Source organism: Heliconius melpomene, chromosome 13, assembly GCF_056956725.1.
Source record: "Heliconius melpomene rosina isolate 202511_hmr_F chromosome 13, ASM5695672v1, whole genome shotgun sequence".
Lineage (NCBI taxonomy): Eukaryota > Metazoa > Arthropoda > Insecta > Lepidoptera > Nymphalidae > Heliconius > Heliconius melpomene.
The window spans coordinates 6,715,402-6,730,550 of NC_140401.1; the positions used below are offsets into that span (position 1 = coordinate 6,715,402).

At 32.0% G+C, this 15,149-nt stretch overlaps 1 protein-coding gene across 1 annotated transcript; it reads right to left on the reverse strand.

Moving 5' to 3' along the window:
- Positions 1–1,199: 1,199 nt before the first annotated feature.
- On the reverse strand, positions 1,200–3,704 carry LOC146532756 (uncharacterized). The gene is made up of 2 exons (XM_085196297.1): positions 2,906–3,704; positions 1,200–2,638 (listed from the first exon to the last, which is right to left on the reverse strand). Exons 1-2 carry the CDS (start codon positions 3,702–3,704, stop codon positions 1,200–1,202), a joined length of 2,238 nt encoding a protein of 745 aa, XP_085052423.1.
- Positions 3,705–15,149: the final 11,445 nt, after the last annotated feature.

Sequence of the window (15,149 nt, forward strand, 5' to 3'; positions counted from 1 at the left end):
AGTCGAATTTATATTTCTGTCTATGTACATAAATATTGGGATCATCCGTATAAATGCGACGCTAAGCGATAACTGTATTTTGGTATTACGAATTGAAATATATGAGTATAAGGTGTAAGCCGCATTGATAATAACTAGTCCATTCAAATTTACATCTAATTATACAATTTGACCACTCATTATCGACGTAAAATGATATTTTGGGAGTTTCATCCTTTGTTTATTAAAATAAATGTGTTTTAATATTTTATAATTATTCTTTTTATTTTTATAATTATTAATATTTTATTTCACTGTCATAATTTTTATTATGAAATTACTTAATGATCGTTTAATGTGCTTGCTACATTAAAACATTTAAGTTGTTTTAAAAATATACGTTTATTATAAAACAAACAAATATTTTTGATTTTTATAAGTAACTTAGCTGTCCGATCCTTCAATATCGTAAGGTCCTAAACTAAAGAAAAAAACTGAAGAAAAACTCTAAATTCGAAAATAATATAAACAAAATATTAACGGAGTATATCACATGCATATGAGAATCCATAACATAGCAAATGTAAAGCTCGTTCATTTGAACACAATTTATATAATACCCTTTGCTATATATTTCTGGAGGAGTCTACAAGGATTCAGTAGAGCCTGTAAGTCGACTCGACGCGCAACGGACCGCAAATTTGTCCAAAATACCAATGAAATCCGATTACTAGAGTGCGTGGAAAGGGAACGCTAACGAGCGTATACCATTACTGTACATCAATACTATCCGGATTGGAACTAATTTTCCCATCAGTTAAGATTAGGACGTTCGAGTTCTACTAATTACTTGATATTTTTGTTGCATTTTCTTTAAGTGTATACAAAATAGCGTTATTTATGTGTACTCTGTCATAACATAACTAGGATACATTCGACTGAAGGTGGTAGTTTTAGGTTTGGCATTTATTTAAATAGTTTTTTTTTTAATATTTATTCTACACTTTTTGAATAACTCTACGAAATATTTTACTAAACTTTAATATATTTCATATACATATTTTTTTAATTTATACATATAATAAAAATAAAATAAAATAAAAAAAATAAAAAGCCTTTATTTGTTCCTTTTTACATACAAGTAGTTAATTTATGCGTTAATATAAAGTAAAGAATGTTAGTAATTATAGGTAGTAATTAAAAGTTAAAAGTGTTAGTAGTTATGTTAAATCTTGTGTAGGAACCCCCGTGCGGGTGAAGGCCTCCTCCAGTTCTTGCCATTTTTTCCTGTTTTGTGCTAGTGAGAGCCACTTAGATCCAGCAACAGCGCGGATATCGTCCGACCAGCGCTTGACGGGGCGCCCGACCCGACGCTTGCAGCCCTCCGGACCGCGCCACTCGGTCACGACCCGCGTCCAACGTCCGTCTCTGTATCTCGCCAAATGTCCGGCCCACTTCCACTTCATTTGTCTCACATGATCTATAGCGTCTTTCACTTTCGTTCGTCTTCTTACTTCTTCGTTTCTTATTTTATCCTTTAGTCTTATTTTCAGTAAGCTCCTCTCCATAGCCCTTTGACATACTGAGATCTTTTTTGCGTTTGCTTCCGTCAGGGACCACGTCTGGCATCCATAGACGAGAGTAGGAAGAATACAGGAGTCCATCAGTCTTCTTTTAAGTGTAATAGGCATTTTTGATTTAAATAAGTGTTTTAGGGACCAGTATCGCTTCCACGTCAAAGTGATTCTCCTATCTATTTCTTCTGTATCTATATCTCTAAATGTTATTAATTTGCCTAGGTATATGTATTCTTTTACGTATTCTATTTGCTGGTTATTTATTTTTATATTGGTCTTCGTAGAGTTCGTCAGAATTTTTGTCTTATCAAAATTTATTTCTAATCCTGCTTTTTCACTACATCGGTGTAGAGCTGTCATCATGACTTGGATTTCATTGGCGCTGTTCGATAGAAGTATAATGTCGTCAGCAAATCTTAAGTGACTTAGATATTTGTCTCCTAGTCTAATACCTTTGTTTTTCCAGTTAATGTCATGGAGTATTAGCTCTAACACGGCGATGAATATTTTAGGGGATATTGGGTCGCCCTGTCTCGTGCCTCTGCATATTTTAAAGAACGGACCTTTTCTTTCCAGCTTCACTCTACTACTGCACTTGCTGTATATATGCATGATTATGTTTATGTAGGTGTTGTCAATCTCATGATATTTAAAAGCTTCCATAATCGCTTTGTGAGATATAGTGTCAAAAGCCTTTTTATAGTCAATAAATGCAAGGTATAAGGGTTTATTGAACTCTCTGTGTTTTTCGATAATTTGGCATACTACATGCATGTGGTCTATCGTTGAGAATGTTGATCTGAAACCGGCTTGTTCTATAGGTTGTTTTTCATCTATTTTTGGGCCTATTCTTCTTAGTAAGCATTGTGCAAAGAGTTTATATAAGTTCGTCATCAAACTAATGGGCCTATAATTTGATACTGAAGATGGGTCGCCCTTTTTATAGAGCAGTATTAGTTCAGATTCACACCATTGTTTTGGAACAGTCTTGTATTTCAGTATTTCATTGAACAAGTTGGCTAAGACTCCAATTATAACATTTCCGGCGCCTTTTATTGCCTCGTTTGTAATGAAATCAGGTCCTGGGCTTTTTTGGTTATTTAGGTTTTTTATTGCTAAGCTTATTTCTTTATTTGAAAATTGCTCTACCGATTCTTCTGTATTATGTAACAAATGTGGTGTTGTGTAACAGCTGTTAATTATTTGTCTCTCATCATAGAGTTCTTTGTAGAATTTCGTGGCAATAAGGATTAAGTCATGCCGATTTTTAGATATTTTTTGTTGTGTTTTCAGTTTGGGTATCCAATTTTGACAGTTATGAAGTTTCTTATCGACTCTTTTTATGCCACCTGTTGACTCTATGCATTGTTTATATTTATTTAGCTTATATGTGTCGTATTCGTCTTGTATGTTTCTTGATATTGATCTATATAACTCCTTTAATTCCCCTTTTTCAGATTCAGTTTTGTCATTTTTGTGTTGTAGAGCATGCCTTCTTGACATCAATATTTTTACATTATGGGATAATTTAAATTTCTGATTTTGTTTCAACGTTTTTGCTTCTCTTAGACTGATTTGAATTGTATTTTCTAGCAAATCATAAGATTGCTGTATTGTTCGTTTCTCAAAATCTAATTTATCTAGTTTTTCTTTTAGTAATTTCCGATAGTTTGTGTATTCTTTTTCCGACTCTATATTTGATGTTGAATTAGTAAATTTTTTCCTGCTCTCTTTCTTGTTGCTCAGTACCATTGTGCCTCTCACTAGTCGGTGATCTGAAGGGAATGTAAGCTTTCTTATGAACTCTATATTTGTAAAATAATGGGGTTTATTAGACAGGACGAAATCAATTTCATTTAATGTGTTGCCGTTAGGTGAACGCCACGTCCATCTCTGATTTTCTTTTTTCTTATACAATGTGTTTATAATTGATAATTCTTGATCGATCGCAAATTGTTTTAATCTTTCTCCACGTTCGTTACAAGTACCTGAGCCATGGGGTCCTATGATAGAGCTTATTTGTGCAGGTGAGATACCAATTTTTGCGTTGAAATCGCCGATTAATATTAGATTTTTAGTCGACTTTTCTTTTGCCTTCTCTATGTCGGCATAAAATTGATCTATTTCTATTTCTGGAGCTTTTTCCATCGGAGCATATACTTGTATAATGGAAAATATTGTATCAATTAACTTTATGGTAAGTAGGGCGACTCTTTCGGATATTCCGTAAAAATTAATTATGTTTTGTTTATGTATTTTCTTGACTAAAAAACCGACACCTCTGTATCCTTCAGTCTCACCAAAGTGATAAAAAATACACCAGTCATGTTCTTCTATTTTTGATCCGTTTCGTCTGACTTCGGATAATCCAATGACGTCCCATTTGAGATTTTTTAAGGCATTCTTTAGTTCGATCATTCTCGTTTCCCCTTTAAGAGACTTCACATTATAGGTAGAAATATATAAGTTTTGATTCGTTTTTATAGAGTTATCTGTTTCTGAAATACGTTTGGTTTTACATGGAGAGTTCGGTGCTGGAGGGTTGTAGTCGTAGTTTTCCTCGGTGACAAGCCGTATTGGAAAACGAGTCGGGGGGGCCGCTGATTGCTACTTATTTGATTGAGTTACATAGTCTATCATGTTGAATTTGTTCTTTTTCGGTATATTTTTGCTATTCTCGCCTTTATCGTTCTTTGCAATTTCAGGTGAAGTGGACATATTGCGCTTTTGCCTATTGGTGTTTTTGTTTTGTTGTTTATTTTCAGACAAGTTGCCATAATAAGAAGATGCGGCCGGTATTGTCGGCTCTCTTTTCTTATCTAAGTATACTAATTTATCATACCTTATCACAACTTTCCTCCCCTTTTCTCTTTCAGATCTAGCTATTTCTTGTAGTTCTTTTCTTTTTATAAGTACGTTAATGGGAAAGTCTTCTTTAACATAGTGTGTAGTTTGGTATGTTTTTGATTCCCTCAAAATAATTAGTTTTTTGCTGAAAGTTGTCAAGGAAAATACCACTGGTCTAGGGTTTTTGCCTTTTTTCCCGATTCTATATATTTGTTGTATCTCTGTGTCCTCGCATTTTACCTGAAATTCATCATTTATAATATTTAATATCTTCTTTTGAAGTTCAAAATTTTCACATTCTTCTATACCGAAAATTACTAAATTTCTCTTCCTTAGACATTTGTCCATTCTCTCTATAGTTTTTTCTTGTTTTTGTATTTTTTCTTCTAGCTCTTCCTGTTTTACAGTCAATTCCTGAAGCTTTACATGGACCGTAGATTCAATTTTTTCTAAAATTTCTTCTCGCAGTTCTTCCATAGCATTTTTTTGGGTTTTTTGTTCATCTCTTATTTCTAATAGAAGCGATTTCATTTCCTCCATCTTTGTTAATATTAATTACGCAAATTCTTAAGTGAACTTACAGTGCAACAGGTGGTGCCCTCTTTTTTGCTTTCGTGAAGTGTTTTTTAGGATTTGTAACAACGTCCTCTATTTGTGAGTAGCGGAAACCAGATCAATATTTCGATATATCTACAACAAGGTTCTCTTATTAACCGCTAGATGTCACTATTTTGAGATTTTAATTAAAAAAAATTCTTTGGTGGTTGAATGACTTTGCGAATTTATAGGTTATATATTTATAGTTTTTTCACTTTTATCACTCGGTTTTAGTTCCCACTGTAAGTAATTCACTATTAGTCGGTTATTTTTTATGTATTGTTCGTTTATTATGTTTATATTCTTATATTTCAACACTTTTAATCGACAATATAATTTGAAGATTTTCGTAGTTTTTACACTGATTTGATTGTCACCTACACATTTCACTTATGAATTAGGGTTTTTAACACTTGTTTTAATTATAATATTGCTGTTTTAACTATTACTTATATATTTAATTTCACTTTTATCACCACAGTCAATGTTAACGACAGGACAACAGCCTACCCTCGATGTAAAATTATACATATAGTAAAATATAAATAATATTCGCACACAAATTAGAAGCTTATATTAAAGAAATAGAACTGTGAAATTGCAAGATCTATCGACATAAACGTATACATGTTTCAATAATGGATTCATCAAGTTGACCAGTATCGACGTGTTACATTATCAAAAGCTCTCGTCTACACGATTCATTTGCACTTTGTGGATAATAAAGATACACATGTAGTAAATGTAAAGTTGAGAAATGAAATTGTAGAGGCTGTCATGGTGCAGTAGGACAATGTCTGGTTATAAAGTTGATGGTTGTGGGTTTGATCGGGATTCACAAGATATTAGTAGAGAACTTGTTTTTTTATTCTTCTTCAGCATCACGCTTTATCGCGCAAACAGCAGTGTAGGCAGAGGGAACCTAGTGTTATGGCACTCCCTTCCCCACTTTCCGCCAAATTCTGAAGGTGTTGCGTGTTGAGTTGCGTAACGGGATACAGCGTGAAGCTGATAAAAAAAATGTATGTAGTAAAATATATAATAAATCTATCTCACTGCTGCTAACAAATTCACAATATTATTTCAATAATTTATAAACTTTGACCAGCTTGAACTTGCTGCTTCGAATTTCAACGAACATTAATCGATTTGTTTAGTTATAAAATCAAAGTTTCCAAAGTACGCCACAAGTATTGGCGGCTTTGTAGACGAAGAACTTAATCTAAAGCCAGCAGTTTCAAAGTTTTACTTATATTAAAGACGGAAGTCTATCATTTTTTAAATCTTTCTTGCATATTATAATGTCGTTATTAAAGTAAAATAAAATTAATCATTAAACATTTCATCATTAAACAATTAAACATCAAATTTTAAACATATAACTCTATTCCTATTAGCATATAATAAAATACAAATGTTGTTTAATAATATCAAAGCAAACACATTCGAAAATTCAGATCAAGTAATCTAAATGAAAAGAGATTACTTAAATATATATATTTTTTATCAATTTTATTATGTAAAATTTACGCTAATTTGTCAACATATTCAGAAAAAACATACTAAAGTGTACTTTGTGTCATCCCTCTCCGTTCTCCGTTTTTCGCAAGAATTGGATTTACAGTCAGATTCTCCCAGTGCACTACGACTTGATCTACTCATTCGACACTACGACTGTGATCATTTCTTTAATAATATATTTCCTATTCTAGATCATAAATTAAAAAAAAAAAAAAAATCTAGAAATAAGTTGAAGATTGGAGTGATTATTGTATCAATTGTTGTATCACTGCAGGTAAATTAATATTTTACCCCATTACAGAAAACAAATTGTCTTTCAACACAATAATATTTATTTATTATCTGCAAACAAAAAAAAATATATTTTTCCTTTATCTTATCAATGGATTTGAATAAGACTGATTGACGCGAATAGTAAATATTCGTCATTTGAATTCATGATTAGTCCCACTCAATTCAGAACTGAGACAGGCCGTAATCGGGTTTTCGCGTGACCGAGTCGGAGCTTCAATTAACAAAATGGATAATAACAACGACAGTGTGAAATTATATATTTTTTTCTTTAATTACATTTTACTCTTTAAATTACAATCATGTTTTTTTTTTATTTTCTATATCTTATTAACAAGATATTTAATATTGATACTTGAGACATATTTAGGGGTAGGTCACTTTGGTATGGTGAAATAGAGCGCGGGGTTAAGTTTAGAAAAAAAACAACGATTATTTAAAAACAAAAACAATTAAATTATGAAACACTTTAATATGCAACATGATGTTGTAGATCGACCAATTGAATATTTTATATATTTTTTGGGTTCCGTATACCAAAAGGTAAGCACGTAACCCTCATGGGATCTCTGGGATCTCTTTGTTGTCCGTCTGTCAAGACCATTTATCTCGAGATTGGGTAGAGGCATTAAGCTGAAATTAATATAAAATATTCAGATTACAGAAAATGAGGTGTATAAGTCAACATAATCGAAAGACATATTTATCGATTTTGTTGCATTTTGTATGAAATTCGCCGCATAATTAAAACACAGAGTACTTCCCATCTGCAGTTATGAAATTTGGCACAACACTACTTACTACACAAATAAAAAAAAAAACAAAAAAAAAAATTATAGGTTTTCATTTATATTTATAATTTTGTATCAAAGCTGAAGTCTGTGGACGATTAATTATAAATATAATTTAATTTGTAATTAATCGTAATGAGCGCATTTGTCCACAGACTTGAGATTGTTAACGTTTATACATTTAGTGGGCGAGTCCAACGCGTACTTACCCGGTTTTTTTAAATATAAAAATCATTGTAAGTACAAAACAATTAACGCATAGCTTAAATTTTATAGAAAGATATCGAAGTACCTATAACATCGATACTACAGTGCACGGTGGATGAATCGAAAACAAATCAAATATGCATCACTCGTTCAACCGTGAGATCGAATTCGCACATTAGCGATATGTCTGTCCGATTTAAAATTTCGTGAAAACTGCGCTTACTGTATTTTAAAATATTGTTTTCATTGACGTTTATTGAGTAAATAAATAAAACATTTAAATACTAAATTAATTTGTCATATATTTTTCAAAATATCTCATCTTTTACCTTAATTTTTAACCGACTTCTGTAAGAAAAGGAGGTTATCAATTCGACTGTATTTTTTTTTTATGTTTGTTACCTCATAACTTTTAAGTGGGTGAACCAATTTTGATAATTTTTTTTTTAATTGAAAGGTATAGCTTCGCGAATGGTCCCATTTTTTTGGTCCATGTCTGACAATGGTATTCATGAGAAAATCACATGTCTTAAATTTGCATTAGGCATGTGCGCGACTAATAGCCGAATAACTCAATGTTGCGCCAACCGATTTTGATGATTCTTTTTTTATTTGATAGAATACACTTCAAGGATAATTTGGTGAAAGTTTGGTTAGGTTTCGATTTTGGAATACGGAGAAAATTGAGAAAGTTTGTTTTTTTTGGTAAAAAATTGTTTATACTATAATAGTTACAAGCAAAAACTTTTTAAATTGATGTCATAAGTGAAATCCCTGATGGTTGCATTTCTTTTCAACCAACCTCAAAAAAGAGGATATTCTCATTTTCAACCAACTTCAAAGAAGGGAGATTCCCAATTCGCCCGAATACTTTTTATGTATGTTCTTGTTCTTTATATTTATACCAAAATGTAACTTTGCACAAAAATCTTTGCACAATCACAACCACTCATTGAGAACCACTACCACCACCATCACCACTCGTTTAAGAAGCATCATTTTAAGATCTACCCATCACTTAAAATCATAAAATAAATTAATTTTTAACAAAAAGAAAAACCGACTTCTAATAACGAACTAAAAAGTGAAAAATAATTATATAAAGATTTTATAATTTTGAAGTCGGTGCCAAGTAAAACAAACAGGCTTAGTAATTAGATATTGTAGTAAAGGTGTTGTAGCATTAGTTTGACACCGACTTCAAAATTATAAAATCTTTATATAATTATTTTTATTATACCAACAATCAACATAATAAGTAGAATGGGACAAATTTGTCACGACGGCGGTTCAAGGGGGGTCCCAATCTTCGGCACTTATAGTGTTAAGACACTACGTTCCCCACTTTGTGCCGAAAACTTATACTTAAAAAATAATTATAAAAATGAACTCTTAAGTATGGTTTTTAGTTTTCATTTTTCTCTAACTTTTTAAGTTAGTTATTGAAAATAAATAATACTCTGAAGTATATTTTCATTCACCGTGCAATATTTCAAAATTGACTTTTGTCCCGAAAATATAAAAGAAATCATAAAGACAGTAAAAAAAATGATCACTACTTATTTCTATATAAAAAACATTGAATTCGGTATATTCCTCTATAATTTATGTTTTCGACGTTAACTAGTATTATAAGAGACGGCTTTGTATGCGGAAACTTAATCTTAAGCCGCAATTTCGAAGTCGAGCTTATTTATTCACCGGATGCAAGTTCTTCAAGCTTCCAATTATCGGTACCTGCGACGGTCGATCATTACAATTATATAAGAGGTTATTTCGTTTTTTCCTGTCAATTTTCAATATCTTAATTAAGATGCTTTTTACTTGGTTCTTTACTATTATGTATTAAATAGAGACCTCCGTAGCGCAACGGGCTATCATTGGGTGATGATTGAGAAAATTAGATAATGTAGTTCTATTTCCTCCTCAGGAAGACAAAGTGGGGCGTTCTATCCGCTATTTTATACGGAGTGTATTCGAACTAGGTTTCCTCTACGTTCCCTGCTGCGAAAAGCGTAAAGCTGTTTTTTTATATACAAAATTTTCTTGATAAGAATTAGGCAAGGAAATAATTGATTATTGTATTTTTCTCGCAACGGTAAAGAGGCAAATCGCAGCGTACAGTTTCGCCGGTCAACACGCAAGGGCTCCAAAATTCAGCGGAAAGTAGTCTTAGTGGGAACGGAATATCTTAATACTAGGTTCCCAGGTTCCCTCTACCTACCCTAGTATGTGAGGGATAAAAAAATAATTAAATTTAGCATATATATACATAATTCAGGTTAGAATACCTAGCTAGCTTCATTTGGTAAGCAGCTTAATCCCGTATTATGCAAGGTCGAGGCACAGACAAATTGAATATGTTATTTTGTTAATAAAATTCAAGCAACTAAATTAAGCACAATTTTATACGTGAATTTTACCTTCAAATTTAGAAAATCATAGGACTTTTACTTTAGGATAATATTGAAAAATAAAAAAAAAGTCTTTATATTTTTATACATACCATCTGTATGTAAAAATATAATTTTTAAATGTAAAACACAAAAAAACTGACAAATGCTCTACTACTATATAGATATATATATATATACTATATATACTATATAGATTTTGAACCAGAGATGGGGGCATGAAAAAATAACGCAATGCGTCAACAAACTATCTACCATAAAATAAAAAATAATATTTACATCACCAGAAGAAAAGTACAGAGAAAAACATATTTAAGAATATATTTCCTATAGCGCCAACATATCACGATCGTAGCTGTAGGCTATTTGTGGTAGCGGAAGATCAATTTGCATTCTCACCGAAATGGATCGTGAGGCTGTTTCGTCTGCATCCATCTCATTTCCTGCGTATAGTAGTCGGCAAGGCTCAGATGAGGGTCTATCGGTTCGCTACGTCAGCTTCATGCCATTTTAGTTTGGCATTTTTTGTGATTTTTAGCCGCCCGTGTCAAAACGGACAGCGTGTTTATCCTTTTCATATGTTTTCTTTAGTTTTTTGGATATTAATGTAAAAGAAAATGGGAAAGAATATATTCTTTCCCATTTTCTTTTACATACATAAAATTGCTTGAACCATTATTTTAATAGAATAACGAATCTTCGCTCGATGACATAAATAAATTTTGTATTGATTATTGTATTATGGCTCTGCGCTACTCTGCCACTTCTGTGCTAGAGAGCAGAAAGTAGTATATATAATATATATAGGAATAGTCTTGAATTACAAAATAATAATATTATCAATTTTTTAATTAATTTGGTAAATCTAATATTTAAACGAAGATAATTCAAAATGTAGTAAGCTGTATGTATATGTACGGTAAGCTTGTTTAAAAGCAAATGGTGTGGCAACGGACGGACAGTCGGCTTTCAGGTTGACTGGTTGAGTGCGTTAACTCGTTTGCAACGAGCACTTTTGGCATCAATCATCCTGTTAAGTAGAAAACATTTTTGGCAATTCACATGGAAGTGGTACAGAAACAACTTTAAAAAAAAATGTCGTAGGTATATTTAAGAGAACAACTGGAAGTCAAGCCTTTATTGTTAGGATAAATGAATCAAAATACAACCTCTACTGAATTCTATTTACATGTTTATAACGTGATTTATAAAGGAATAGTTTTGAATTTGGTGTTTCTACAGTAATTTTCTATCTGAATCCAGAGCAATAATTAAAAATCTTTATCCCAGAGAGGCCGCGTTGAGTTTCCCACTCAACACGAGATGCCTCCAGAATTCGGCGGGAAGTAGAAAACGGAGTATCTTAGCACTAGGTTCCCACGTTCCCCTAAAACATCTTAAAATATAAATATTAGTATACTATGAGCATAGTATACTAATATTTATACTTTAGGGTTTTACTATTATGTTAAATTTAAATTATTTCTAAGCTGACAAATTCTTTCTATATCAATACATAAGCTAGATTGCATAAAATCTGAGCATAACGTTTTAAGTTCAAATACATAATAAAGTCAACAAGTATTGCTTAGAACTAACGCCATGCCATATCCCTAAGAGCACTGTAAAGCTATTTAGCGCATGACTTCTCTGGTCGTATCGAATTGAGATCCCAACGGATTATGAGAGTACTGGAATAGAAAGTACTCCTGCATTTAGACACATATGCGTGTACTGTATTATTAAGCTTACGTTTAACTTAAACAAAATTAATCATTATAATTTACTAAAAGACAGATTGTCCTTATATTTGTAATTTGAATATACTATAAGCTATTTAGAATTACATTAAAATATTAAAAGTATATATAAATATCAACAATATATTCATAGAACATTTTTCTTGTATGGTTGAGTAAGTTTGTCGCCATGTGTATAAAATATGGACATTTAAAGCAAACTTCTAGTATTACTGTAACTCTATCGTCGTTTAACGTAGAAGGTGTTTGCAACGACCAGCATATATAAATGTGAATTCCCAATATCATATCACAAAGATCTGAATCTAACTATTGTCCACTATTCATCGGGAGCTTCAAGCTTGGATCTAACCAGATGTAATTATCATATCTCCAGCTACAATACGTCTGCAAGCGAATGGAATTCCGGCGATACTCGACTCTATTTCCGTTTCCGCAAATGGCCGGAAATGAATTCAAAACACCCAGCACTAGCATCCGATCCTACAAGCTACCTAAATATCTGATATTCATGAGCAATGATATGCACCGCTGAGCAACCCTATCAGAATATGAATGGGATGTTGTATTGTCGGCAACCCGTTCAAAGAAAGCCTACAAGAGTACTAGAGGCACTAAACGCGGTGTAGTGCTTGGCATGAATAGAGCCGTTTATCTATAGTGTGACCTTTTAAACGTAATTTTGCAGTACTTACGTTTGGTTGGTATTTTGACACCTACAGATGGGGTAAAATAAAAAAGGATATTGGTCTCGTGGTGATTATAAATTTTTAATTAAATTCATTTCAAAGAGTATTGAAAAACATAAATTATTCTGTCTCTGAGAAGTATTTTATCAATTCATTCTTCTTCCTCCTGGCATTAATCCCGGCTATTGCCAGGGTTTATCAAGTATTATAATATGTTAATATTTTTTATTTAATCCTTAGTTAATTATTCGATCATTATACAGTAAGTCATCACGTTAAACCTTTGATTATCTCTTAAGAGCAGCCAGGAGCTCTCATCGATTAGTACCGATAGAAAACTGAAGTTTCCAATGTAAGCCTCGATTAGTGGCGGCTTTGTAGACAAGAAACTTAATCTCTCTAAGCCGGGAGTTCGGATGCATTACGTATTTATTTAGTTGACGTAACTTGTTCAACCTTCGAGTAATTGTTTTGAGGAGTCATAAAACTTAGAAGGGACAACGAAGTATCCAAATAATTCCCAGAACTTGAAACATTGACTTGACAAATTCTCGACAAACTTATACGAACGTTTTATTTTTGTAAGAAGTTCTCATATATATATACCTATGTATAATAATTTTAAAGGAGATGTTGTAAAAGTCGCGACTTAGAGAAAAAACATAAAAGTTCTTAATTATTAACTTTGAAATAGGAGAATTGGCACTCTCCTATTTCAAAGTCGAGTAAACAATGTATAAAGCTTGTTTCACTTCTCATGTTCTAAAAAAGCAGCACGCAGTGCAGAAGAGAATGCACTGATATAGACTAAAAATAACTGCAATGCAAACTTTTTAAAAATCATAATAAATTGTTCATAAAATGAGGACGCCTTTGAAAAGTTTTTCACTGTTCATTTTTGTTCGTGTCTCATTTTCCTTTGAATTTAATAACAATAAAGAATTTCAAAGAACATTGATAGTGCAGGTCGTATATGTATATATTTTTATTGTTCCGAAATAAACAGATAGTATATTATAGAGTGATATAAAAATAATTACGGTACAAAAATAAAGGTGGGTGACAAAAAACGTGTTTTATTGTGCTTTAAAAATTTATTGGTTTATTTCAGTGAACAAGTAGATATTTATGCTCACAGTTGTGAGTTTTGGGAACAGAAGTTACGACGATAAATTACTGCAATAAGCAGCCGGTGATATTATTCATGACATTTGTTAACTTTCTTTTAACGAACTTTCCTTGAAAGTAAATGAAATGTTTTATATTTTAGTTAAGTTTTTTAATTTATGTCCCGGAAAAAAATGTTATGTTTAATTTTACATATAATAAATATACTGGCTAACCCTAATTGCTTAACTTTGGGATATTACTTAAATATTATCAGCAATAATAAACATTTAAACTTTGATAAATAAAACCAAAAAAGTGTCATATTTGCCTCTTGGAAATTAAGACACGCGCAAGTGTTTCCAGCCAAGTTAGAAAGCTGGAAATGCGTAATGTGAATTTTGCACGAACAATTCTCGTAAGCTACCTAATGTACTTGCATAAAGTTTGAAATATTTATAAAAAACCCACTAGATTGTAAAATATTTAAAATTCCAATAATTCAGTTGAAACGTCTATTGATTTATTATTTAAACTATCATTTTTGTAACTGACTTACTCACTCAAACAAAAATAAAAAACCTAGATGATGACCAAACCAAATATATCAATGTAATAGTATAAGTACGTACGTCTCTGCAAAAGGAGCACAGGTCGCCCTCCCACGAACTGGATTGACGACCTAAAGCGAGGATCCGCTGGATTCAAAGGGCGCAGACCGAACGCAGTGGTGAGCATTAGGGGAGGCCTATGTCCAGCAGTAGCCTTCAAAAGACTGATGGATACAATAATTGAAGTCCAGTTCAAGCTGCAAGTATACCAACTTGCAAATATAAAAATGACTATACGTAAAAAAATGTTGAGTGAAATGAACAATTCGGCACTCATATAGATCTCCGATTCTTCAGTCGGTGAAGTTGAGAACGACACATTACTTACTCTAAACATTACACTTGGCTCTCTTTTCACATTTATATTTTTAATGACATAACATTTTCGCATTTGCCTGATTCTCTAATTATTGTCATACGTACAAATGGAACATAAAGCTCTACTTTGCCCGTATTATTTTATAGCATAAGTTTTTCTTTATAATATATAATAATATTCTCCATTGACATTTGAAGCACATCATTAGTAGGTATATCTCTAGATCCACTTCAACATGAAATTCATATAAATTAATATTATAACAGTATCATTTGTATCTTTTTATGGTTGAATTCGCACAAGAATGTCCTTTTTTGTCGAAAATAAGGAATGTTTTCTCAGAGGAGCTTCGTTAGATGGTTTTACGAGGCGACTACGTTCTAGTGTAGGCAAGATTTCCCTACGGTAACGCATATTTTATATGTTTTGTAATTTAAGT

Bases quoted from the DNA above. Each gene is read 5' to 3' on its own strand.
- LOC146532756 (XM_085196297.1), bottom strand. From the start codon at position 3,704: ATGGAAAAAGCTCCAGAAATAGAAATAGATCAATTTTATGCCGACATA. The intron at 2,639-2,905 runs GTGGCATAAAAA...AAAAAAGCCCAG, and splicing joins ACAATGCATAGAGTCAACAG to GACCTGATTTCATTACAAAC.